The following is a 23,971-nucleotide window of genomic DNA, read 5'->3' as shown; positions in this document are numbered from 1 at the left end:
TTTTATTGCACTTGCAGGAACTTGAGATGCAGTTTGTGATATGGTAAAAGTTGAAATACTTTTTGGTGTGCACAAACTCTCTGGTCTTGTGGCTGCCCTTTTTCCAAAAAACAAAAAAACAATCCTGAGTGTTCAGAGCTTAAACTAAGCACTAAATTAATTCCAAGGTATTTCATGCGATCAATTTAAATACAAGATGAAAAATGTTTGCTTACGTCAATTACTCTTGACTTCCCAGTGTTGAACACACTGAAGAGCTCACAGTAAAACAAAACAAAAAGCAGCATATTTTTTTAGGCAATCCAACAATATATTTAGATGGGGGGAGGGAATGCATAGCCGCCAATATAAAATGCAGAAGTTATCAATCCATGTTTCACATAAGGAATTGGGTTAACTCATTTTAGAAAAACAATGTCGTTAGTGGAAACCATTTGAAAACTTAGCAGACTGAATAAATATTTAATTAAAAGCCCTAGAACTTTTGACATGAAAAGTGAAACATTTAGTGTGTTAGCAATCAAACCAGAAGTCAGTCTTTCAAGGTTGGAAACAATGCAGAATCTGGAGATTACACATCATTTCCAAACGGAATATACATTATGTGTATGTGTGATCATCATAATTTGCTTTATGGACACATGATGATCCACACACATTGCATGCTCTCTCCTACCAGGAAGTGCTTTTACTGCACAGCCTTCCCTAGCCTGGTACTTCCAAATGTTTTCAACTACAGCTCCCATCTGCCTCTGTCAGCATGACCAATGGCCAGGGATTATGGGAGATGTAGTATAAAACCACCTGTAGGAAATAAGGTTGGGGAAGGCTGATCAGGTGGTCCTCCAGTGTCCTGGGGAAGTGGTTTTCTCCAGCCTGCCCTATAGCTGTTAGGGGCTGAATGAGACCTGTTGCATGCAAATGATGTGCTCTGCCACTGAGCTACGGATCTTCTCAGTTAAGTCCAGTGGGGTTTATTCTCAAGGAAGTGAGTGCAGGATTGCAACCTTAATCACGGCAGAACAGCCCTGAACAGCAGACAGACAAGCACTGGTTTATGTCAAAAAGTTAAAGCACATTTACAGTGATTGCAAAAAATAAAATAATGAGTAGCGATGTTTTGCAATCCATATAATTTTGGGAGTCAATTTGTGAGAAACTTAAAAGCACAGAATGCCCCACAAATATTGATTAATTGAAAAGCAAAGGGGAAAAAGAAAAGCAACAAAATTGTCCACACTGGATTCACATAAAGTGATTCCTTACAGCATGGCTGGGGGCTGTTGAGAAACAATCACATTTGTTTCTAAAACGTAAGAGCACCATAGGATTGCAATAAATAGCATAAGGGGCAGAGAATTTCAATAAGCTTGAATAATATTCAGTGGAGCCACTCAGCTGGGAGTAAGGCAGAATGGGAAGGCAAGCAAGTTTCAGCAATCTCTCCTCCCAATGAAAACCCCAGTGGGTGACAGAAGGATGGGGCTTTAGGGGGAAGGAAAACAGTTGAAAATTGCTTCTCTCTCTGCTCCACTGATGAAACCCTTATCATCAACTGAGTGTCACTGTTGAATACAAACCTCTGTGGGGTTTTTGCAGGGATGCCCCCCCCCCGGCTTAGCGGACCACTGCACCTTTAATATGATCTGCGCAGGACTGAAAAAACTACAAAATGCATGCATGCACATACATAACATGAGTGATATTTCCTAGTTAACCTTCAACACATTCTGGAATGCCTGTAATTCCAGGGTGTAGGTAGAAATGGACTGTATGATGCATAACTTAATACCTATAAAAATCACCAATGACTTGATGAGTAAACCCAAGCAAAGAAAGTTATCCAAACGAAAGCTGCGTTCCTAAATCATTTGCACCAGTGAATTTCCCTTACAGTCAGCCTGGAAGCCATCATACCTGAGGTACCCCTGTTAAAAAATTGCCTTCTAGCACTTGACAGTTCTTTAGAGGACACGAAGAACTGAAGATACCTGATTGCTAGTAATTTGCAGCCTGGACCTAAGCAGGTTTACTCTGAAGCAAGCACCACTGGAGTTCAGCAGGGCTTGCTTCCTGTGAGTCGGCCTGCAGTTCTCAACAGCAGCATTAGAACTGCAGGCGCTGTACCTGGAAAATCCCCATGTTGTCAGTTATGTTCAAAACCCTAAACCAAAAACATTAATTAAAATCCATTATTTTTATGACATATTATTTCTTTGTGTAGTAGGAACAGCCTTCTCCTGCTTTTCTTTTTCAAAGGTGATATGGTTTCAGTATTCTTTCCAAATTCAAAAGCTGCCTAGTAGTCATACCGACTGAACATAAGACGCACAGGCGCACAGAACCCCGGAAGTAGGTGCAAAAAACCTCTGGCACTGGAGGTATTCCCAAGAAATTATTCGCCATTTAATATACGCTCAATCTCTTCTAGTCTCTTCAGAGCGGCAACCCTTTTTTTCTCAATGTCTTTGATTTCTTTTGTAGACTTCTTTTTCGTCTCTTTGTCTGTGGTGTTCTTCTCCCCTTGTTTCTTGGGCTTCGCCTGCCCTTTGTTGCTGTCACTATTTGTGGTCCGAGAGCTCCTCTGTTCATTTTTGGCCACTTTCAAGTTTTCGTTTTTTGCCCCTTTCAAGTCTTCAGGAGGAGTTTTCCCTACCTCCGAAGCTGTCGTCTTTTCCGCGGGAATGGTAGCTGCTTCTCCGGTACCGAGCAAAGCGATTTTACTTCGGACTATGCTCAAGTGACGCTGGATGTATTCCTCATGCGGCGCTAAGGCCAGAGTCTCCACCAAACACTTCTCCGCTTTGATCAAGTCCCGTTCCTCAAAATAAACCACACAAAGGTTGTGTTTCCCTTGTACGTTGTTAGGGTCCATTTTCAGAATCTTCTCAAAACACTCCTTAGCTCCCCGTATATCTTTCTTTTGGTTCATCAAAATGTCTCCCTTCAGGATCAAACCTTTGGTATGATCAGGGTAGTATCTTAGCAGCTCTTCCAGAACTGGCAAAGCTTTCAACTCCTTTGCAGTCTGGGAATAAAGCAGGGCCAAATTGAACAGAGCGCTTCGGAAGCCTGGCTGCAGCTTTATGGCTTTTTTCATCCAGGTTTCTGCCTCAGCATCCTTTTTGTCATCCATTGCAAGCATGCCCAAGTTGAAATAGCCATTTGCATCGTGAGGCTCTTCTTTCACATAATTTAGAAGTCTTTTCTTAGCTTCCGGCCTAAGTCTAGCATCACCTAAAGGAAAGAGGGGGGGAAGTATTAAGAAATCGTCCTTTTGCTGCACAGCTGTGACAATACAGAGCATGAATATATTGTAAACGAAAGTGATCACTGTGTAGTTTTAGCTGCATGCTGTGCATGCTCTGTTTTCTAATAATAATAATAATAATAATAATAATGGGAGGAAGGAGACAGAGCTTCAGTGAACAACTGACAGCAACTGAGTTTGAATGCGAAAGGAGGACATTGCAGGAAGACATTGCAGCACACCAGACCCATAAAATTGGACCCGAAGAGGAAGTGATTTCTACAAGGTCACTAATGACAGGAGAGATGTGAATGCCATGAATATAGAATTCTGAGGGGTTCAGTAACTAGAAAATGGCAGTCAAACACAGCACATGGTGTCCATTGGTGCCCTACGATGAGAAGAGTCTGAGATTTTGTTCTGGAGGAATAAAAGACTCACCAGAACCCCTCAGTGAATAATAAGAGGGTTTAGGGGGGCTATGGGCATACTGAGCCTAAAGGGAAAAAAAAAACTTATGCTGTAGGCAAGGCCATGAGTAATATCACATTACTATTAAATCTAAACTGGAATAGTACTCAGGACTTATTTAACCATGCAAGGGTGTTGAAGCTGAAAAGAATGAGAATTCAATGTTGTCTCCTCCATGGATGGAAAGGATTTTGTTTGGCAACTCCTGCTTCTCCCCAGCCCAATCTGTTCTGGATGGTCCCAGCACCCTCTGGAGCAGGTTTAGGGAGGGAATGGGCTGGGGACGAGGAGAAATCACTGGAAATCATCTTACACCCTCCTTCACCAACTGATGTTCTCTATCAGTGGAGGAGACATCATTGAACACTGCCAACTGTACTAATTGCACCATTTGCTGCTGTTCTTTGAGGTGTAGATAAAACACTGTCCTGCTCATGCACCTTTTAAAGGGGTTCAGTGACTGTTTTGTACACATGTTCTCTGTGTCAAGCTAAGGTGGAATCTACACACATAAAAAAACACTGTGGAAATGTTTTTTTTAAAAAAATATTTTGAAAAATATATTGAATTTGCCATAGCTCACCATCACCATCTAGAGTCACATTTGTATATTTGCAGCTGCATAGCTGAGTCCTAAGAAACATAACACAGCCCTTGGTGTGCACGTAATACATTTGTGAGTTTTAAGTACACACATACCGGATTCTTGCATTAGTAGTGCAGAATTAAATAGTGCTAGTTTATGACTAGGATTCAGTTCTAATGCCCTGTTGAAGTTCTTCAGAGCTTCCGTCGGATCTTTCAGTTCAATGTAAACAATTGCCAAGTTATACCACAGGTCTGCATTGCTCCTATCCAGTTCGAGGGCTCGAAGGTATGCTTCCTTGGCTTGCAGAGGTTTGTTCATTTTCAGAAGCAGTTCGCCCCTGTTGAGGAATCAAACTCAATGAGTCTGATGTCTTTTGAATACAAAGTAAGACGCAGAGCTTCCAGAGTGAGAGACTAGCTGGATGGCCCCACATCTTCAGGTTCTTTAGAAGAACAAGATCTCAAGTTGAAAAGGGGGCCTTTGTTACTTGAGATCAACATAGACCAATTTATAGAATAGATTTACACATCCCTAAAAGAAATGAACAACATGAGCATTGGCTGTCTTTCCCAACCAGGTGCCCACTAGATGTTTTGAACCTCAGCTTCCATCAACCCCAGGCAGCATGGCCAGTGATCAGGAGTGGTGGGCTTTGCAGTCCCACAACTACCATGGTGCGTACCAGGTTGAACATGGGTGATCTATGGGCTTGCCCACTCTTGCAGTTACACCCTTCAAGAGTCAATTTTGGAGGCAGAGAATCCCTGCAGATGTTCTCTGGACTCTACTATGTCTGACCACTGGCCATGCTGGCTAGGGCTAATGGGTGTTCAACCACATCTGGAGGGGCACAGGTTCCCCACCTCTGTCCTATTTTGCTCATGATGCATTTAGTCAGCTTCTTAAGTGCCAAAAGGTTCTGTTCTCATTTCTTAATAGCATTCTGGAAGGAGAAGGAATGCCCAGCCTGGCCTTTTCAAGAGTGCATTCCAAGCTCATGAACTCCTTTGTTTTATTATTATCTGAAGTGTGCACAGGATGAAGAGCTACAACCAGATGCAAAAGGAGGACCCATCCAGCTTGGCTGGCTGCAGCAGTACATTCCTTGCTCATTCTAAATAGTTCCTTTGTGTTATCCAAGCAGTCACGGGGCTGGAGTTAGACCCAGTGTACAGGGGAAAGCCCTTGAGACTGGACATGTATTCTTTCCCAGATCATCTCAAAAAATAAGTTGTAGTGTTATGACAAGTCTACACCAAGAACTTTAAACATGTCTCTGTCCAGAATCTAACGCTAAATATGGACGGATAATGGTGCGCTGCTCTGGCTGTGTGCAAGGGTATTTCCTGCAAAGAAGGAGATACATCTGTAGGGAATTCTAACTATGCATCTTTGTTGATGCTGAATCATAAGGTCAAAACTTTTTGTTTTAAGTGACCGGTGTAGATGATGGTAATCTAATTCCTTTCCTTTGAAACGTAGGGAAATGTGAAATGTTTTCCTGCTCCAATAACTTTGAACCTGAACCTTTCACACCTGTGCATCTTGCCAAAGCTGATTGTTACAGGAGACGGTCAATGGAAATGGGGACCAGGTTCCTGGGAAGCTGAGGGAGCAAAAAAACAGTGTGAAGGACAACATTATGATGCAGTAGAGCAGCCATTGCTAGGTGGGGATGGTGGAAGCTGTAGTCCAAAATGGCTGGAGGGCATCAGGTTGGCAAAGACTATAGTAGGTTATAAGGCACTTTCTTCTCATCAAGGCCCAAGGTTATAAAGAGATAACCCTCTTGCCCAGCTGAGAGATGTCTTAAAGCAATATACCTTGCCCCCTTATTCACAGCACACTATTTTACATACATTAATGAATGCCTGGAAATATCTCAAAACATAAATAAATACCTGCTTATGTATGCCTGTTTGAAGTCTGGCCTCATGCTAATGGCTTGGCGATATAACTGGTCTGCTTCTTCAAGGCGAGACTCATTCGCTCGAATCAGGTTTGCAAGATTGATATAAACATTCAGGTGGTTAGGAGCGACTCGGGCAGCGTATTTTTTACCTGGAATAATCTGATAGCAGATGAAACGGTTCTTAGGCCTTGAAGGCATTAAATTGAGCTGAATGACAAGATCTTAGTTGGTCTCTAAGGTGCTACTGGACAATTTTTTCAATTTATTTTGACAAGATCAGCGACGGTGTCCAGACATATCTTTAAACCATAGTTAGGTTTAGCTATAGTTTAAGGGTTGAAGGACACAACATGCTGGTGCACAGCTCTTCCCTTCTTCTACGTGGCTTGGCTTAGCATCTGAACCGAAGCTCATAGTTCATTTCCCTTGACAAATCATGAGCAGCAAGCCCAAAACAAAACCTTAGTTACAGCTCATTTTTTTGTGTAGAGAAACCACAAATCTGGCTTTGTGTCTAACACTAAGGAAAATAATAACTTAGCTTCCAGCAGCAGGGACTACAATTTTCAACCTGTGCACCAGTATGCTTGCCCATTCACCTTTCAGCTACCGTTAATCTTAACTATGGTTTAAAGTGACTTGCAAACCAGGGCTATGTAGTAAAAACAACAGATTTATATATATCTTTTAAAAACTGCTTAAACAAAGATATATCTCAAAATATTATTATTTTCAAAGAAAGAGCTACTTCCATTTGCACCAAAAGTAAACATGTCATTGCAGAGCCATGCAGTGAATGACCTGCAGGCAATATCTAGACTGCATTATTGTAATTTTTTTAAAGGAATGCAGAAATTGTAGGAAGCGGAGCAGAGTTAAATTCCACTGCTACCACTCGGGCAGGCTTTCAAAGATTTGCTGCTCCACACTGTACAAAAGCGACTGAAATTCTGGATCTTGATGAATCATGCAAATAAATGCATAGCTTTTTTGACCACAATTTTATATGTTTTTCCAAGATAACGGAAAGGTTAAGTCAGGATGCTGTAATCCACACAAATAATTAATGAAAAGGAAGAAGAAGCTCTGTTGCTTTTAAAATGATATTCTGGATCTACTGAAAGTACATTTGAAGAACTGTTGTCCCACTTACTTGTGGCATCAATGATTTTGCAATCAAGTAAGATTCTTCAGCTTCTTTGGTTCTGTTTAAGTTTTTATAAGTCCTTCCTACATTCATGTGGGCACCAATATCATCTTCACATGTAAAGAAACAAATATTCATATTTCTTTTCCCATAAAAACATTTGCCTTGGGAATAATGCTAAATGGCATCCGAAGATATAATAAACAGGCACAAGTTTTATTCAGAATACAACACCTATGCCAAGTATGGTTGAATACAATTGCCTGGTTCTCATACAACATAAAGCCATTGTTTGCTAAAAAACAAACAAAACCTTGGCTTGTTCGATTGTCCAAATCCAGCCTAGTGGCTTAAATATGTTTGCTACCAAAGAACCAAAATCTGAAGACATGGTTTCCTATTAGCTCACAAACGTTAGTTCGTTTAAACTATGGCTTGGTGGAATGTGCAATGCTGTCATCTTTCCTTAACCATAGTTTGTTTGGTCATCCCCACTCTAGACACTCACCAGCTATGAAGGCACAATACAAGAATAGCTGGAAAATGAGCCAAACTTTGCAGAAACAAGGCATGGTGTGAATGTCTTCTCTGGCTAATATTGTTTTACAATACAGTTACAAACCCCTTTCAATACCTTTTTGAAATATTGCTGTTGTTGAACTGAGGATACAAAATAAGCTAGCCAGCCATACACCCTCGTAAATAATACAGACCCCCTATGACTTCACAGTATTAAGCAGTCTGTAATTATGCAAAGACAGAGTACAATCTTTATTTCCTGGCCAGTCCCTCCAGAAAATTGTTTCCAAACTCACCAGGTTGCACTTGGGTGGCTTGTATGAAGAATCTCAATGCCCTTTCAAAATTCTTTTCATTTTCCAAAGCATGGCCCACATTATTCCAGAGTTTAGCATTGTTCTTATTTACCTGACCACAGAGAAACAAACCTAAGTGCATCCAACACAGGGATGCGCCATACAAATTTAAGTAATGCAGTTTTTTTTTTTTTTTTTTGAAAGCATTAGCCTATCTGCCAAATCCCTTGGACTGGGTGGAGGGGAACTGGATAACACTCCTATCCAACCAAATAATTGTCCTCATGGAATGACTTTTCCAAGCACAAGGGTACTTTCCCTCCCTCTCCCCCCACATTATCGTCCCCCTAATCTGCTCTGGAGTTCCAACACTCTGTAGTAGATTTGGGGGATATGGCAGGTGGTGTGCAAGGAAGCGAAGGAAGGAAGGAAGGAAGGAAGGAAGGAAGGAAGGAAGGGGGGTTAGTTCTACTGCACTTGTGGAAGTCGTTTGGTGCACACTATGATGCAGGGTTGTACTCAATTAAGTACCTGTCTGTGTAGGACCGTCTTTCATACATGGGAGTTCCATGTGTGCACTGTAACTTCAAAGGACTTTTGAAACTGAGCTACTCAATGCAGAGAGAAAAATCTACAGAACTCATAATAGAAAAATGATTTTTTAAACTCATGGTGGATTACAGCAATACACACACATATTTCCTAGTGGCTTGTGCAGAAAATGCCTGTTAAATCTAAAACAGGGGCAGGCACAACAATGTTTCCCTGTAATATCCAGATATCCTTTCCCCCTAAATGTATTTCATGTGCGCTTGGGAAATCTGACTCCTCTATCTACTTTCTTCCTATAGAGACTCTATTGAGATTTAAACTGAAACTTGTATTTTCCCCAGTAGCTTTACCTGTCAAACAACAGATATATCCAACACAACCCCCTTTAGAAGTTCAGATTTCAATTCAACACTATATTAAGGGGCTCTATTGAGGAACCCTTTCTGGGTTTTAAATGAACGATCTGTAAGAAGCCATAATACAATTTAATTTTTGGATGTGTACTTTTAGATATGAAGCTCAGAGTTTCACATTTGAAGAAAAAAACACCAAGAGAATTTGGTCATCCTGGGCACCACTGTACAGAACACACCCAACAGGGTTTTTACGGATCTGAAGTTCTTTTCTATGATGAGAAGTAAGAGAAAGTTGGAATCGCAATATTGTACCTTCAAGGCAGACATGAACAGTGTATATTCCGATTCCCAGTCCCAGTTCCTGTGCAAGGTTTTTAAGGCATGGATAAACAGCACCATAGAGAGGCAAACCCAGGATAGCTTTCTTAGGACACTGTTTGGGAAGAAAAAGGCAGGAGGAGCAAGTTAAAAAAATACATTTGATTCCATTTCTATCACTGGATGATAGACACCCCAACCGTGCAAGCAAATACCAGACTTGCCCCATATGAACCCATCTTACTTTTTTGGCCACCCAGCCCCATCAGAGTCATGCATTTACTTCACCTTTTCACACTTAGTTCCCCACTAGAGTACAGAGCCTGCCGCATGGAGTTGCCCACATAGTTTCAAACAGCTTGGAAACAAAGCAAAATAAAATACGGATGTTAAGGTGCCCGAAATGCTCTGAACCTGCAGCTGATTTTTATCCACCCTTCAAACTGGGGATTAAGACTTTTCAGAAGTCATTTCTGCTCTTAATGCTATAATTGGTTATATCCTTTCATTCAATTCTCCGAGGATTTTGTTAGGATGCTTGGAAGGCTCTCTGTGTTGAGAGAATTGTGAACTGGCTTGACGTCTATAAACTGTGGCTATAATCTTTAACTCCCCATAAATGGCAGGACTCTTAATCCTCCAACTGTCAGATAACGGCTTTCAAAGATTTGGAATCTAGCTGTAATGGCCAAATTAATGAAGACGTCTGCCTACACGACAAATAAACAGCAATCTGAAACATTTGACCAGATTTCTGTAAAGAAATGTTAATGGTTTGGGACATTTAATACCAGTAAGGTATTTCTGCTGCTTTTGTAAAAGTTATTCCTTGCCTGGTTTCTTATTGATACTATTTTCCAGATTTAAAAATACCAGCACTAATACTGTGCTTCATGGACCAATACTAATAATTCTGCTGTTCATGTCATTCCAGAAATTCTGTGGTTTTATAGTACTCATCCAAGAGGTAATCTAAATAATTCACAGACAATACATTAATAGGGGGTAAGCAGTAGAAGGGACCATGAGCAGCAGGAGAGAGGGCAGACAACAATTAGACAGCAGCAGCAGAAGAGAAGGGAGGATGAGGTTACTTCACGAAAGGAAGTTAGAGAAACAGCACTAAATGTGAAGGTGCAAAAGGCAAAGGAAAAGGAAACAGACCATATATAACCTTCATCTGAATGGAGGGAATCAGAACAGGAGAAAGAACAGGTGACATATAATTTAAATAATGAGTAATAAAATACCACTGAAAATTTAAATGTGACATTAATGGGGGCCTCTTTTAATTTTAAGGTGGTTCCCACTCCCCACCCACTGCAACCTTAACATTTGCTCCAGAGAGTCTGCAACAGATTTGAGAGAGGGCATGGGGACGGACAAGGGCAACTACACATGGATGTCACCCTAAGTACTGAAACTTCCAGACTGATCCTTGTTGATAGATAATGATCACCTTAATTTTAATATCAAAGGACAGAGAGCTTGAGCAATGTTTAGGCAACGCTGAATAATGCACTAAGAAGTTGGAAAAGCACAACATGTAGAGAGTAGCTTTCAAAGGTAGATCACAACTATCATATTCCATCATCTACCATATTGTTTGTGTGCTGAGACAATAACCGGTTAAGCAACAGGCTGCTGGTACAATTTACACGGGGCGGGAATCAGAACAACGCTTGGTGAAAACCACATTACTGTGCCACAGATTCAGAATTCTTGCCATGTATTGATTCACTGTGGTTGTGATCCCGTCAGAAGCAAGTATTGCAATTTACATGCCTCTGTTCATATACACGTCAAGGCTGCTGATGGATTTATGGTATCTTCCGCAGTCTTGGGGAGAAATGAAATAAATTACCAAAATGATGTGCTATTTTACATCTTGTTAAGCTCTTAAGATGAATTCAAATGATTAAGGCTAGAGAGCATGTTTGGTATTCACAGATACAGTGGTGCCCCGCAAGACGAATGCCTCGCAAGACGAAAAACTCGCTAGACAAAAGGGTTTTGTGGTTTTTGAGCTGCTTTGCAAGACGAATTTCCCTATGGCCTTACTTCACAAGACGAAAACGTCTTGCAAGTTTGTTTCCTTTTTCTTAACTCTGTTAATATAGCTGCGACTTGACTTTGAGGAGCAACTCATAGAACGCGGTGTGGTAGCCTTTTTTGAGGTTTTTGGTGATTTTTGAAGCTTTTCCAACACCGTGCTTCGCAAGACGAAAAATTTGCTAGACGAAAAAACTCGCGGAACGAATTAATTTCGTCTTGCGAGGCACCACTGTATTACTCTGTGTCTATATATAGCCCCTGATATTATGAAAATGTACTTTTGAAAAGGAATTTTAATTACCTAATAAACTGCAACTCATTTCATAATAATGATTAAAAATCTGTTGGGGGGGGGGAATCAGCAACTGATAGTATCTCCCCCTCCGGTAAAGTCAAGCTGGAACAGATTCTCCTTAGATACACCTAATTTACATTTTCTTTGTTCTCATTCTTAAAAAGAGAGAGCAATGTAAGAGAGAAACAAAATTAATCATTTGTTTCTTTGATATAAAAAGATCTGAGACTAATTATTAGGATTAGCGTGGCTAGAAGTGTAATTAGTAAGCTGTAACAAATACCTTCACACCAAGTACAATGTTGGAAAGCAATTATGGCTCTTTCAAAGAGATGTTGAAAACATATCTGGCTCTTGGTTTGAGAACACAAAGCCTGATCTAGAGATCTCTCTCTGTGTGCGCATCTGAGGTGCAGATATAGATCTCCTGCTCATGCTTTCCCATTTGTGTCAATGGAGGTATTGTGTATGCACACACATTATTGTTGCGTATGAAGGCTAAGGCCCCTTCTATATAGGAAAATAGGCAAGCAGGGTGACCATGTGGCTCAGTTCAGGACAGGGATATTGAGAGGAGAGGGATATTGCAAGGATTCAAGAAGGGTTCCTTGCCTACTAGAATCCTTGGAATAAGGTTCAAAGCAAGAAGGGTCCTGTTTGCAGGGGAAGTGCCCTTGTGCTCTTCAGCACACAGAAAGGACACCGGTGGCAATGCGCAAACTGGTGGACCCTATTTCCCTACCATGGATGGGACTACCATAATCTATAATGCAACAGTTGCCCCACACAAATTAGGGTAAATACAGTCCTTGCTGATCCTCACTGCCCCTGCGACAACTTCAAGCTTCCATAGGAAGTCACCTATGTCCAGCTGGTCCTGACTGTGTGTGGGGGGGGTCATACAATATGGTCCCCCTCCCCACAACAATGCTATTGCCGTCTATCAGGAAGAAGCATACCCCAATACCAGGAAAAATATACAAAAGATGCACAGGTTTGGGGCTGATCAATCATAATAGAGATTGATACATGGTGACCATATCACACTCACTTGCTCTTGCCTGTACATGTCTCCCTGTCTCTCACAGACCACACTCATAGACAGCATTTCTCACTTACCATTTACGCTTTTTCCTCTCACACGCCTCACCTCCTTCCCACAAAGACCACACACACACTTCTCTCTTTCCCTCTCTACCACAGGGAAGCTCTCTCAATCTCATCCCACCCACAATATTCAAGCCTCTTCTCCTTCCCCATTTAGAAAAATTCCTCTATGCACAAAGGAAGTGCCAGCCATTAATACACAAGGGCCACCAAACCTGGTGCCTGTGGGCAATGGGTTAGTGATCCCTAAACTATAATGTCGGCTAGTGAGATGTATTTTAGGAAATTACTCTTTTAGACAAGTATGGATTTTAAATCATGCCTCACAAAGCTGTACAGTTAAACTACAATGGAGACAACTCCCAATCTGTTTTTCCTTCCTTGTTCCAACTTATGGAAAAGCAGGAGTTCTGTTTTCAAATTGAAAACACAGCCATTTTATAATAGCCACATGTTGTTTCATTTATAAGAAGTGCTCAATCAAATATAAAAAAGATCCCTTTATCATATTTAGTGGAAAATTATATGAAAGCAAACACAAATATCTAATAGCTATGGGAACCGAGGGAAAAAGAAAAAGGGGGGAAATTTTACTCAGTGTATAGTATGTACTCAAGATTGTTTTCAACAAATACTCATTAGGTAACATAATGGGGTTAACTTCACTACTGGACTAGGCGAGAACTGCTGTGGTGGAAAAAAAAGAGGTTAAATGTTTTGAAATCTTTTGCAGTACATTCCAGCAATGAGTAACTTTTCATTTCAGAAGGCTATTTACCATTTTATACAGCCTTGCATTTAAGCACTTGCCTGGTAGTCAAAGTGACTGCATGCAGGCAAGCATATTACAGGAGGAATAGTGTGAATGGCCAGGGAAGCATTCCATGCCAACCATTAAAAAAAAAATTGTAGTGGGCTGCTGCAAAAGAGATGGAGCTGCCTGTCTTTCCTCCATCAATCCCAAGGCTAGTGAACATTTTCTGCAGGCTAATAACTTCTGTAGGCTTGTTTATAAGACTGATTTAACAGGGCAATCCTCACCACCACTGAGTTCATGTGGACATGCTACCAGGTAAGCGTGTATAGGATTGCCGCCTAAAAGAGTGTTTTAAGGTTGAAATCTTGCGCACACTTTCCAGGGAGCAAGCCTCATTGAACGCAATGGTGGGTAGGCAAACATAGGTGTCCATTGCAAATTACTAAATAGCTACTTTCAAAATATTTTTACATTTTAAACAAGGCCATTTCATGCTATGCACACTGCATACAACTGAGAGAGATTTCCATCAGACTTTAAAAAATGGTATTACTTTGTACTGTGCTGATTTTATTCAAGCTGCATTTTTAGAAAGAGTGGGTTATAAATTATGAAATATTAATAATAATTATTGTTGGAGCTTTATCCTCATATTGAAGGACAGAGTAGCAGTTGTCACATTTGTCACGGGATATCCACAAAAATGGCCTCCTGGCCAAATGGAATGACACATACGGGCGCATTAACCCATGACTTTGCTAATCATGTTAATGGAAAAAGATGGTAAAGCGAGTTAAGAGCTTGAGCCACAGAGACAGCTGCCATGCATGCAACGCCACAACATTAAATTGCCCCGTGAACCCCAGTCTCACCCGCAAGCAGTAACTTTTAACCTACCTGTTGCTTGAGAGCTTTTTCCACCCATGGGCTACTAGCATGCAGAATCCCATGCTGGGAACATACAACACTCGCTCTGCTACTACGAAGCCAACAGGAAAAAAAAGGTTGGAGGCTGGGATGAATGGCAACACTATTAAACAAAGTGCCTAAAAAAAGCAAAAGAAAAAAAGACACACAAACACTAGCTAGAATTGCAAATTGTGCATATATTCATATAATGTATTATTCACTACATTTCTTTACCACCACCTTTCTTCTTTGGCACTCTGACATTCATAATAAAACAACAATAATTCTGAAATGCAAACTGCATGCCTTCAGTTCTACCGAAACCATGACCAACAGCACACTTGATCAAATCTGTAGAACAAGTGAGCTGCAAAATGAACGGAAGAAAAATCTTGTTATGGCTTCAGCTGATCCAGATTGCAGGACATGCCTACTCAAGAGTCCTGAATCGCCCGGGGGACTGCTCCTATATTGAATTCTCACACCATTTCTGTAGCAGGGATGGCTGTTAACAAGTAATAGAGCAGCTGCCAGCATTCTTGCTGTTCACAAATTTTGATTCATCCCTAGAATGAGCGTGTGGGGGAGAGAGAGAGAGAGAAATCATCCTGTCCTAATGTTCACACTGTTCCTAGTGCTACTGGCATGATGTCGTCGTAACCTGACAAAAAAACTTTGCTGCCAACACGGCCCACATTGCGTGAACACATTACCGAGGGGGAGGGGAGGGATACATTACAAGGGGCGATAAGAGTAGAGGGGGAAATCGGCAGTCACGAAAGTACACTGCAAAGCAGACAGTGCAAAGTTAGAGATACACTGAAAAATGGAGCAAATGAATGGCAAACTATTGACAAACACTACATACCATGCAACCTTAAACTATAGCTATACAATGTACCATTTTGATGGTTACCAATAACATTCTTAGGAGCACTGATCTAACTTGGCTTGATATGCTGTCATGCTAAATAATAGAAAGCCATGTTAGGACCTACTAGGTGGTGGTAAGGAATACATAAAAGAGAGTTAATTTAGGGGTTCTGTTCCTGGCCCTCGTGTTCGACAGTACATTCTACCCTTTTCCAGGTCCAAAAGGACCCACATGTCAGTGAATGAACGCAAAATGGTCTAACAAAGGAAGCAAAGTAGTGGAGCTGAATGAGCACATACGTAGCAAGGATCAATTAATATGAAGCAATGGAATCTGGCAGTGCAAGTCCCTGGTGCATGGCCCCTAAAAGGTGTATGAACACAGCTCATACCCAAAGGCTCTAAAAGGAAGGAAATGGATTTCCCTGTTAACCAGTTTAAGCAGCACTTTAAGGAATCATTCTATCAACACTAATGCATCTTCATTTTCTGGCACTCAGGGCCCTTTGATGCATCTAGTGTTAGACTTAAAGAGCTTCTCAGAATCAGATTCATGAAGAACCCTGCAAGATAGTTTCCATTATAATCTGAATATGAATACTTTCAGGTACAGTGGCCGGATGGAGACAGGCACCAGGAGACCTGGAGCAGGGGAAGGGTTGTCTGAAAGAATAGCCAAGGTGATTTTCTCCTGTGAATTCTGGTCATGGACCATTCTTCCATTTCAATTCTAAATCACAGTGAGACATCACTTACCATCAACACAGTCTTGGAAGAATCTCCAGCATAGCGGAGACTGAAGATGAGCAATGTTCCCAAAAAGCAGAAGAAGGCGATGGTGGCAACATTTCTGATGTCTAGAAGAGATTCTACCAATGGTATGGTGCCCATCGTCCAATCGCAACACAATTCCGAGGGATTAAGAAGCAGCCAAGCATTCACAGGAAGGAGGTAGTTGAAAGTCAGCTGCCTTGCAGGAGATGGACTGACAGCAGCTGGGTTATCAAACCTAGTTCAAAGAAACAACAAAGGTTCTGTTTTAAACTGTTCTGAGTAACAGGAGATCCCAAGACACTGCAAAGAACAGCAGATTCTGAACTTAAATCATAGTAATTTGCCGTAAGAAAAGTTGGAGTGAGGAAAAAAATCTTGAAACCTCCAACTCCATAATTGTTCAAGCTTTGCCAAGATTAACAAATATAAGCCATAGGCCATAACAGTTAAATAAATCTGACAGCGTATACTCTTTCTCACTGCTGCTCAGCGACCAGAAAGGATTAAGGAGAACCTCAGAGTGTACTGAAGTCCACAAGTGAATCATGCAAGAGTACATCTGGCCTGCAAGGGGGAGGCTACATGTGCCTTCTGATTTCTAACACCCTGTGTGTAAGTCCCTTTGCCTTCAAGTCTTTGCAATGACCTAATAATGAGTCACAAGTAGAGGTCAAGTCGAGGCCTGTCTGTTCCCCCAGCAACTCCTTCAGGAGCCTCACCTTAGAACAAAAACCACTGAAGAAAAGAGATAGCCTAGTCGTTGTCTGGCTGCATTCTTATCCACCTGAACTACTATAAAATAGAATCAATCTGCCTCATACATTCTGTCTCAATAGCATGAGGTACTAGTGTAGAACTGTGCTTCTGTCAGAAACACACATCAGCCATGCAGCCAGTCATCAAGAACAAGGTTGAAGTATTACCATGAGGTCACTTGCAAAAGAATGGCTAGCATTCTGAAAATGCTCCCTTTAATTAAAAAAGTGGTTTTATTCCATCTGCAATGACAGAACTGGTCATGGCTTGGAGTTAGAAAGATAAGCCACAAGAGACTTCTTCCCTTCCTTCTCTCCAAGCGTATTTGCAATGAGACTGTAAGCTTCCACTTCAATTTTAGATTAACCACAGTTAACAGGCATGCTGCCTGAACCCGAAACTGTGGTTATTAATCTCTACTACAGTCAGTGAAAATAAGATCTCTTCATATCATAACTATGGTTAGCAAGAACAAGTAAAGATTAGCCAGCGTGGAAAGCTGTGGTTAATCTAAAATGTACACAAAACCTTTCATATCCTTCCTTGTGGCTTTGGCAGAGGAGGGGGGTTGTTCAAGCCCAAGACTTGCCAAGGCTCATTGTGAAACACTAAATTGTGATTTAGTAGGCATTTGGTGAGAACAAGATGACAGACAAGATGGACCACTGGACTGATCCAGCAGGCTTTGCATATCTTCTTCTCAAGGACATGAATTAGGGAGATATCTTAGTTTTCAGAGAACTCAAACGATATAAAAGAATATCAGCTCTGCAATAAATCCAAGTGGACACCTGGTGGAAACTTACTCATCACCAAGTTGTAATACTGGGTGCTTTTTTTTTTTTTACCTTGTAAACACTGGCAACTGTGACTGAATGACCTGGACTCTGATCACAACAAGAAGCAGAGTACTGAACATCAGAACTATCAGCTTCAACAGCATTTGGAGCATACAGTAAGGAATGCTGCCTTTGCCTCGGAGAATCTGTAGCACTGTATCCCAAAGAATAGGCAAGGTATACTGGGAAAAAAGGGGGGGGAGAAAAAGCTTAGTTTTCAAGCAAAGTAAACCTTTCAGTGCCATTCACTGCCATGAACCAATACCAGCAATGAATACAGTTATGGTTAGTTAAATTGATAGACCACTTCTCAGTTTTGAAGTTCCCCAAACAGCGTACAATAAAAGCGCAAGCAGTAAAGTCACATAAAGGCAACAAGAGGCAGCATAAAGTAAGCACAGCCATAAGTACTGTCCACGAGCCTTGCAAGAGTGAAGTGCCTCTATGGATGGCATTAATGGTTTGCTGCTGCTTTATTTTTTATAGATTCCAGCTGCTGGAAGCTTTTGTGGTGGCTCTATTCAGTCAAAGCAGCCTCTGCAAAGACTCCATAGCTGCTGGGCCATGCAGTGCCCCTGCTGTCATGTACTTCGGAGATTTGCCAGGCTGAGTTGCTTTCTCTGGGGAGTCGTGACATGCCAGTGAGGCACACAGGGATGAGCCATCCCATTTCGCAGCCCCCGCCTCACTTACTGAGGTTGTGCAGCTGTGGCAGCTTCTGGTGAGATCTCCTGGGAACCCGCCACCATGAGAGTGCCGCGCCACAAGATTTTGCCACCCAAAGTGGCTGCTTCAGTGTGCCTCATGGGCAGTCTGGCCCTGGAGGTGTGGACTGCACACCTAGTCATCGCCAAATCATTAAGGATTCCCCCTCCCCATTTGTTGGATCTCAGACAAAAGATCTTTCTGAAAATAAAGGCCTAACTATTTTGCTTTTAGGGAGAAAGATGCCTACCCACCGACCCATCTATCCATCCACCTGCCTATCTATCTATAGCTATGTATCACAGATGGCCAACCTATGGTCCTGCCCATGAGTAGGAAGAAAAACCCAAAATCCCATTTGTGACAGTCCCCTGCAACACAATGTTTATTACCCAAACTTGCAAAATATCTAAGAATGCAGATATTGCATATACACACATTATGAACAACTTCAGAGAACCTTTTCAGTAAAGAAGAGAACGAGGTAGTTTCAAGAAATGCGAGGATAGCATGTTTTCCAAGTTAATTTTAAGGACGGGGGGGGGGGGGGGCTTAGAGGAAATTTATTTGTCTCATTCTCAACCACCGCAATTATAACTTCTAAACCTTGATTAAAAAGTCTTAAAGATCACCAAATTAAAAAGTCGGCCTGTTTTAAATTGAAAACATTTCCATTGATATTTTGTTGGGTGCTTGCATGCTCCCCCCCCAGCTTTTATACTGTAAGCAGCATACATTTACGAAGGGTGATTATTTGATTACTTATTCCCCTATTGGCTCAGAAGTGGATCTCTAGAAATATGAAAAAGTCTGCGCTCTCCTCCCCAGTTGCCCCGCCCATCTCAGAGGAGCCACAAGAAAAGCCAGGATTTTGTAATAGGGTGGAATGATGCTAAGGAAGTTCTGTTCAACTGGCAAAATGGGAGGGATGCTTTCAAAACATCTCTAGATGGTGATTGATCTTGAATTGCTTTGAAGACAGGTGAAAGAGGATCCTGAGAGACGTTTAATGAATAGGGAAATTAATCAAAGTCTTAATAAAGAAAGACACTGAAAAACGGTTATATGTAATCACATGATATTATGATGAGGACTGATCTGAGGAGCCAAAATATTTTTATTGGTTCAGGATGATGGGTTGCATTTATTAAGCTTGCTTGGTTTGATTTGTGAATAGAAATCATGTGTGTAAACTGGAAATGTATAAAAGCCCATTTCTTTGGATGTGGTTCTTTTACAGCCTCCTCATTTTTGAGGCTGTCCCTATGCACACTGGTATTTCAATAAAAGCCTGTTTTTTCACTTGTAGCCTGGATCCTTTTTATTTTTGGTTTCTGGGAGGGTAACCTGCAGCCTAGGAACCCCTTTTGAATTTCTCCAACAGTGGCACTGTACCTTGTGAGTCAACCAGCTTGGAATGTTTTCAGTCTGTCTGTTCTGGCACAGCAAGATTGACTAGATTATCTTGAGGTGATTTTTAGTTCTATGCTGCCACAAACCTTTTGAGGGGTGCAAGCCACCCACCCAAGCATGACAAAATAAAATAAGTGGTCACATGAGCACGGCGTATTATCACAAAATTAGAAATGTGCACAATTCTTGGGTTAACCACAGGCTTAGAATGAGATCACACAAGTTCCTTACCCCTTGAGCTATAAATACTTCATAGACACAACAGATTCCCACCACTGTTATTCCTTGTTCCTTACATAATGTTGCCACAGCCACCAGAAACACAGTCACTGCAATAGGAGCCCACACTGCAATGCAAAAGAGACAAATGGTTAGCCGGCAAAAAATCTAGGGAAAGAAAAAGGTGTCATCTGTAAATGCTGAGAGCATTAGCAATACTTTATGACTTGGGAGCGATCATCAATTTCCTTATCCTTTTGTAGACTAAATGAGGTGGGCAAGCCAATCATACTGGGTTGAGCAAAGCGCATTCCTACTGCTAGTACAGTGGTACGTTGGTTCTCAAACTTAATCTGTTCCGGAAATCTGTTCCAAAACCAAAGCGTTCCAAAACCAAGGTGTACTTTCGCATAGGAAGTCATGCAAAATGGATTAATCTGTTTCAGACTTTTAAAAACAACCCCTAAATCAGCAACTTAACATGAATTTTACTTTCTGACAAGACCATTGATCCATAAAATGAAAGCAATAAACAGTGTACTGCAGTCACACAATCAATCAATCAATCAATCAGTAGCTGAACTGGGTTCCACACAGTTACAAAAACAAAACAAAAAGAGCCGCAAAAGCAAAAATGCAAAACAAATAGCAAAAACAGACAGACCTCAGCGTAACAGCCAAAAGGGAGCACGCTCAGCTTCCAAAAAAAGTTTGCAAACCGGAACACTTACTTCTGGGTTTGCAGTGTTTGGGTTCCAAGTTGTTTGAGTACCAAGGCGTTTGAGAACCAAGGTACTACTGTACTGAAAGCTAACAATAATGTATCATTCTCACCTACTGACACAGACTTATAAAGCAGTCCTTGTATACACTGCCTGTTTCTGAAGTTTTTAGAGGTGGCAAGTAGGGCTATATGTTCCTTTAATAATGAACCTAAAAACTGGCATTTTAACAAGCACATTCAGATGAAAAGAATCCATCCTAGCAGCTCCTTTCCCACCTGCAGCATCTCCAGGCAGAGTTGAGAGAGACTCCCATCTAAAACCCCGAAAAGCCACTTCCAGGCAGCATAGGCAATGCAGAACTGGTTGGACCAATGGCCTGACTCCTATGTTCCAATGGATAACCAATGGGAACTTCCTATGTTCCTAATGATGCTTGAGGCCAAACAGGGTTTGAATGAGGAGTAAAAACAATCAGAATGCATTGATTTAAGAAGAGTGCCTCTTACACTCACTAATTCTTACCAGTAGTGTACTACTACTGGTATACCACTGGTAGTAAGAACTACTACTACTAGGACTGCACTATTAGTACTCCACCTTTGACAGAAGGAAAGGGAGCACCAGAGACCAGCACAAAGGGCAGTTTTGATAGCTTTCTTTTGCGGACTACACCCTTAGAGGTCATTGTGTCTGTGAATAAAACTACATGACCCAAAGCAGGTATTTACCAATAGTGTTTTCTGGACCTCTGGATCTGGTATATGACAAAAAAGCAGCTAGGAAAAAGATGGAGGAGAGAAGCTCTGCTCTGCCCACTACACCAGTTACCTAAACAGAAGAGGAGAGAGTGATCATTAGGTAAACAAAATTAGGATGTAAAGACAGAAGATAAATCAGCTATGCAAGTGATGAACAAAGACTGCAGGATAAATGCAATCCTTAGGGGCACCTGCACCAAAAGTAAACTAAATAAGAAAGCAAAGACAAGTGGAATGAGCTTCCACTACTTTGGTGACGGACGATGTCAAGTACAGCATTATTGTGCCCTCAAGTGGCTGATAAATGGAAGTACTCAAATCCTAATTAGGATTACTCTGTTTTATATGTAGAAAGCATGCCTAACCAATGACATTTTCGGCGGATGCATTTATAGTCTCACCATGTGCAACATGCACAAGTGCTTGCTCAAAAAGACATGCATGCACCAATTTCCACAGGGCTCAGCCTTTCCCAGAGCGCCCTCCAAGGGTTACAAGACCACCACCATTCCTGAACACTGGTCATACTGGTTGGTGCCGAATAAAGTTATTGCCCAAAATATGTGGTGGGCACCAGATTGGGAAGACTGGCCTTTGCCTTAATAAATGCACTGTTCATTTTTTGAGGCTTTTAGTAGCTTATAAAAGCACCACAGAGGAAAATAGAACATATTCTTTAGCAGAACCATCTCCCAGGAGTGCTTGGAGTTTGACTGTTATAAACCTTCAATGTTGTTTATTTCTACAACTGATCAGCCATGTTTAGAACTTGCATTTCAAATCCATGGTTAAACTTCTACTCCAGTGCTACTCAAAGTGATGGTACACAGGCTGGTGCTGGTCTGTGAGTCATTGGCTGCTCGTCCTCAGCGACTCTATCACCACATCTGTGAACTGCCCTGAGACTCCCAGGTATAGGGCAGTATTTAAATTCAATAAATAACAACAACAACAACAACAACAACAACATTACAGCCCAGCTTGGGCAGGGTGCTTCATGGACCAAATACAGTTGTACCTCGAGTTACATACGCTTCAGGTTACAGACTCCGCTAACCCAGAAATAGTACCTCGGGTTAAGAATTTTGCTTCAGGATGAGAACAGAAATTGTGCTCTAGCGGCAGCGGGAGGCCCCATTAGCTAAAGTGGTGCTTCCAGTTAAGAACAGTTTCAGGTTAAGAATGGACCTCCAGAACGAATTAAGTTCTTAACCCGAGGTACCACTGTATGGTACAGGCCCCTGGCTTATGGAGGCTGGGGCGGGGATTGCCAGTCCCCCAGATCAGATAGCTTGAGAAGCACTGCTCTACACTGATTTATCTGGCTAAATTCAGAAGCTTCAATTGGTGCAGAAGGCAGCTGCCTGCAGGAACCAAGTGATGGGAGCACGTAATACCCTTTGCATTGGTTTGTTTCCTGGTCTAGTTCAAAGTGCTGCTTGCTGCCTTTGAAGCACTAAACCAGACAATGAAAAGCTGACTAGAATTCAACACCCAGCATCCCTGAGCACTGGACTTGCTGGTTGGGGATGATGGGAGCTGGAGTTCCCTAAATCTGGAGGGCATGATGCAAAAGCTAAGATATTGATGGCACTCACAGACAAAGTGTATCTTTTGAAAAGGGGCTCAAGGAGCAGTCAGGCTTATGAAACTGCCCAAACTGAACATTGCAACAAGAAGAAAGGAAACTGCCTTATATGAAGTTAGACCCTATAGCTCAGTACAGTGGTGCCTCCAGTTGTGCATAGGATCCATTCCAGAGCTCTGGTCAGATCCCGAGGAATTCGCAACTGGAGGTGCCTGTTCTGTCCATGTGCACAGTAGAGCACTTCTGTGCATGCAGCGAAACCCAGAAAAATACTTCTGGGTTTGCTGCATGCGTAACCCAAAGGATATACAACCAGAGGTACCACTGTATAGTCAACATTGGCCACAACTCTCCAGGATTACAGAGAGGGGACCTCCGCCAGTCTAGAGAAATCAGGGGTTGAACCTGGGACGTTTTGAATGCAAAGGATAAGCTATACCACTGAGCTTCAGCCCATGCCCTAACAGGGATGGAAAGAAACAGAGAGAGAAAATTAACATATTAATCTAGGCCATCATCCAAAGGATTTGTTCATGCAAATGAACTATGTAGCTAGCAGAATTCTCTTTGTAGTTAACCCTGTTACAATTCCCACAGCCAACAAGGTAAGCTCATTTTAAAGACAAGTGACAGCTAACTTCAATGCCTGTCATTGAAACCTACCACAGAGAAGATGACAAAAAAATGCTCCAGTTGTACTCTTGGAATTTTTTTTTACCGTGCCAAACCAACTTCTTGAGATTGTTGGAATTTGAAAGTTGACAAATTCAACACACCATGGTCTGATT

At 41.7% G+C, this 23,971-nt stretch overlaps 1 protein-coding gene across 2 annotated transcripts in view; it reads right to left on the bottom strand.

Annotated features, from left to right (window-relative positions):
* Nucleotides 1-1,042: 1,042 nt before the first annotated feature.
* Nucleotides 1,043-23,971, bottom strand: part of TMTC3 (transmembrane O-mannosyltransferase targeting cadherins 3) — a 34,670-nt gene continuing 11,741 nt past the window's right edge. For both annotated transcript variants that reach the window (XM_082240976.1, XM_082240977.1), the window contains exons 5-15: nucleotides 21,566-21,665; nucleotides 20,125-20,240; nucleotides 17,785-17,957; nucleotides 16,163-16,415; nucleotides 14,522-14,670; nucleotides 9,405-9,525; nucleotides 8,185-8,296; nucleotides 7,376-7,479; nucleotides 6,212-6,381; nucleotides 4,421-4,647; nucleotides 1,043-3,237 (exon numbers count right to left, since the gene is read on the bottom strand). In XM_082240976.1, the coding sequence (XP_082097102.1) occupies nucleotides 2,396-3,237; nucleotides 4,421-4,647; nucleotides 6,212-6,381; nucleotides 7,376-7,479; nucleotides 8,185-8,296; nucleotides 9,405-9,525; nucleotides 14,522-14,670; nucleotides 16,163-16,415; nucleotides 17,785-17,957; nucleotides 20,125-20,240; nucleotides 21,566-21,665 (2,367 nt within the window). In that variant the 3' untranslated portion in view covers nucleotides 1,043-2,395. The remainder of the gene's footprint in view (nucleotides 3,238-4,420; nucleotides 4,648-6,211; nucleotides 6,382-7,375; nucleotides 7,480-8,184; nucleotides 8,297-9,404; nucleotides 9,526-14,521; nucleotides 14,671-16,162; nucleotides 16,416-17,784; nucleotides 17,958-20,124; nucleotides 20,241-21,565; nucleotides 21,666-23,971) is intronic.

The sequence above is a fragment of the Podarcis vaucheri genome (genome assembly GCF_965113315.1).
Source record: "Podarcis vaucheri genome assembly, chromosome: 10".
NCBI classification, from domain to species: Eukaryota; Metazoa; Chordata; class Lepidosauria; order Squamata; family Lacertidae; genus Podarcis; species Podarcis vaucheri.
The sequence above is the reverse complement of the archived record's forward strand: the minus strand, read 5'-3'. Positions and strand labels throughout refer to the sequence as shown.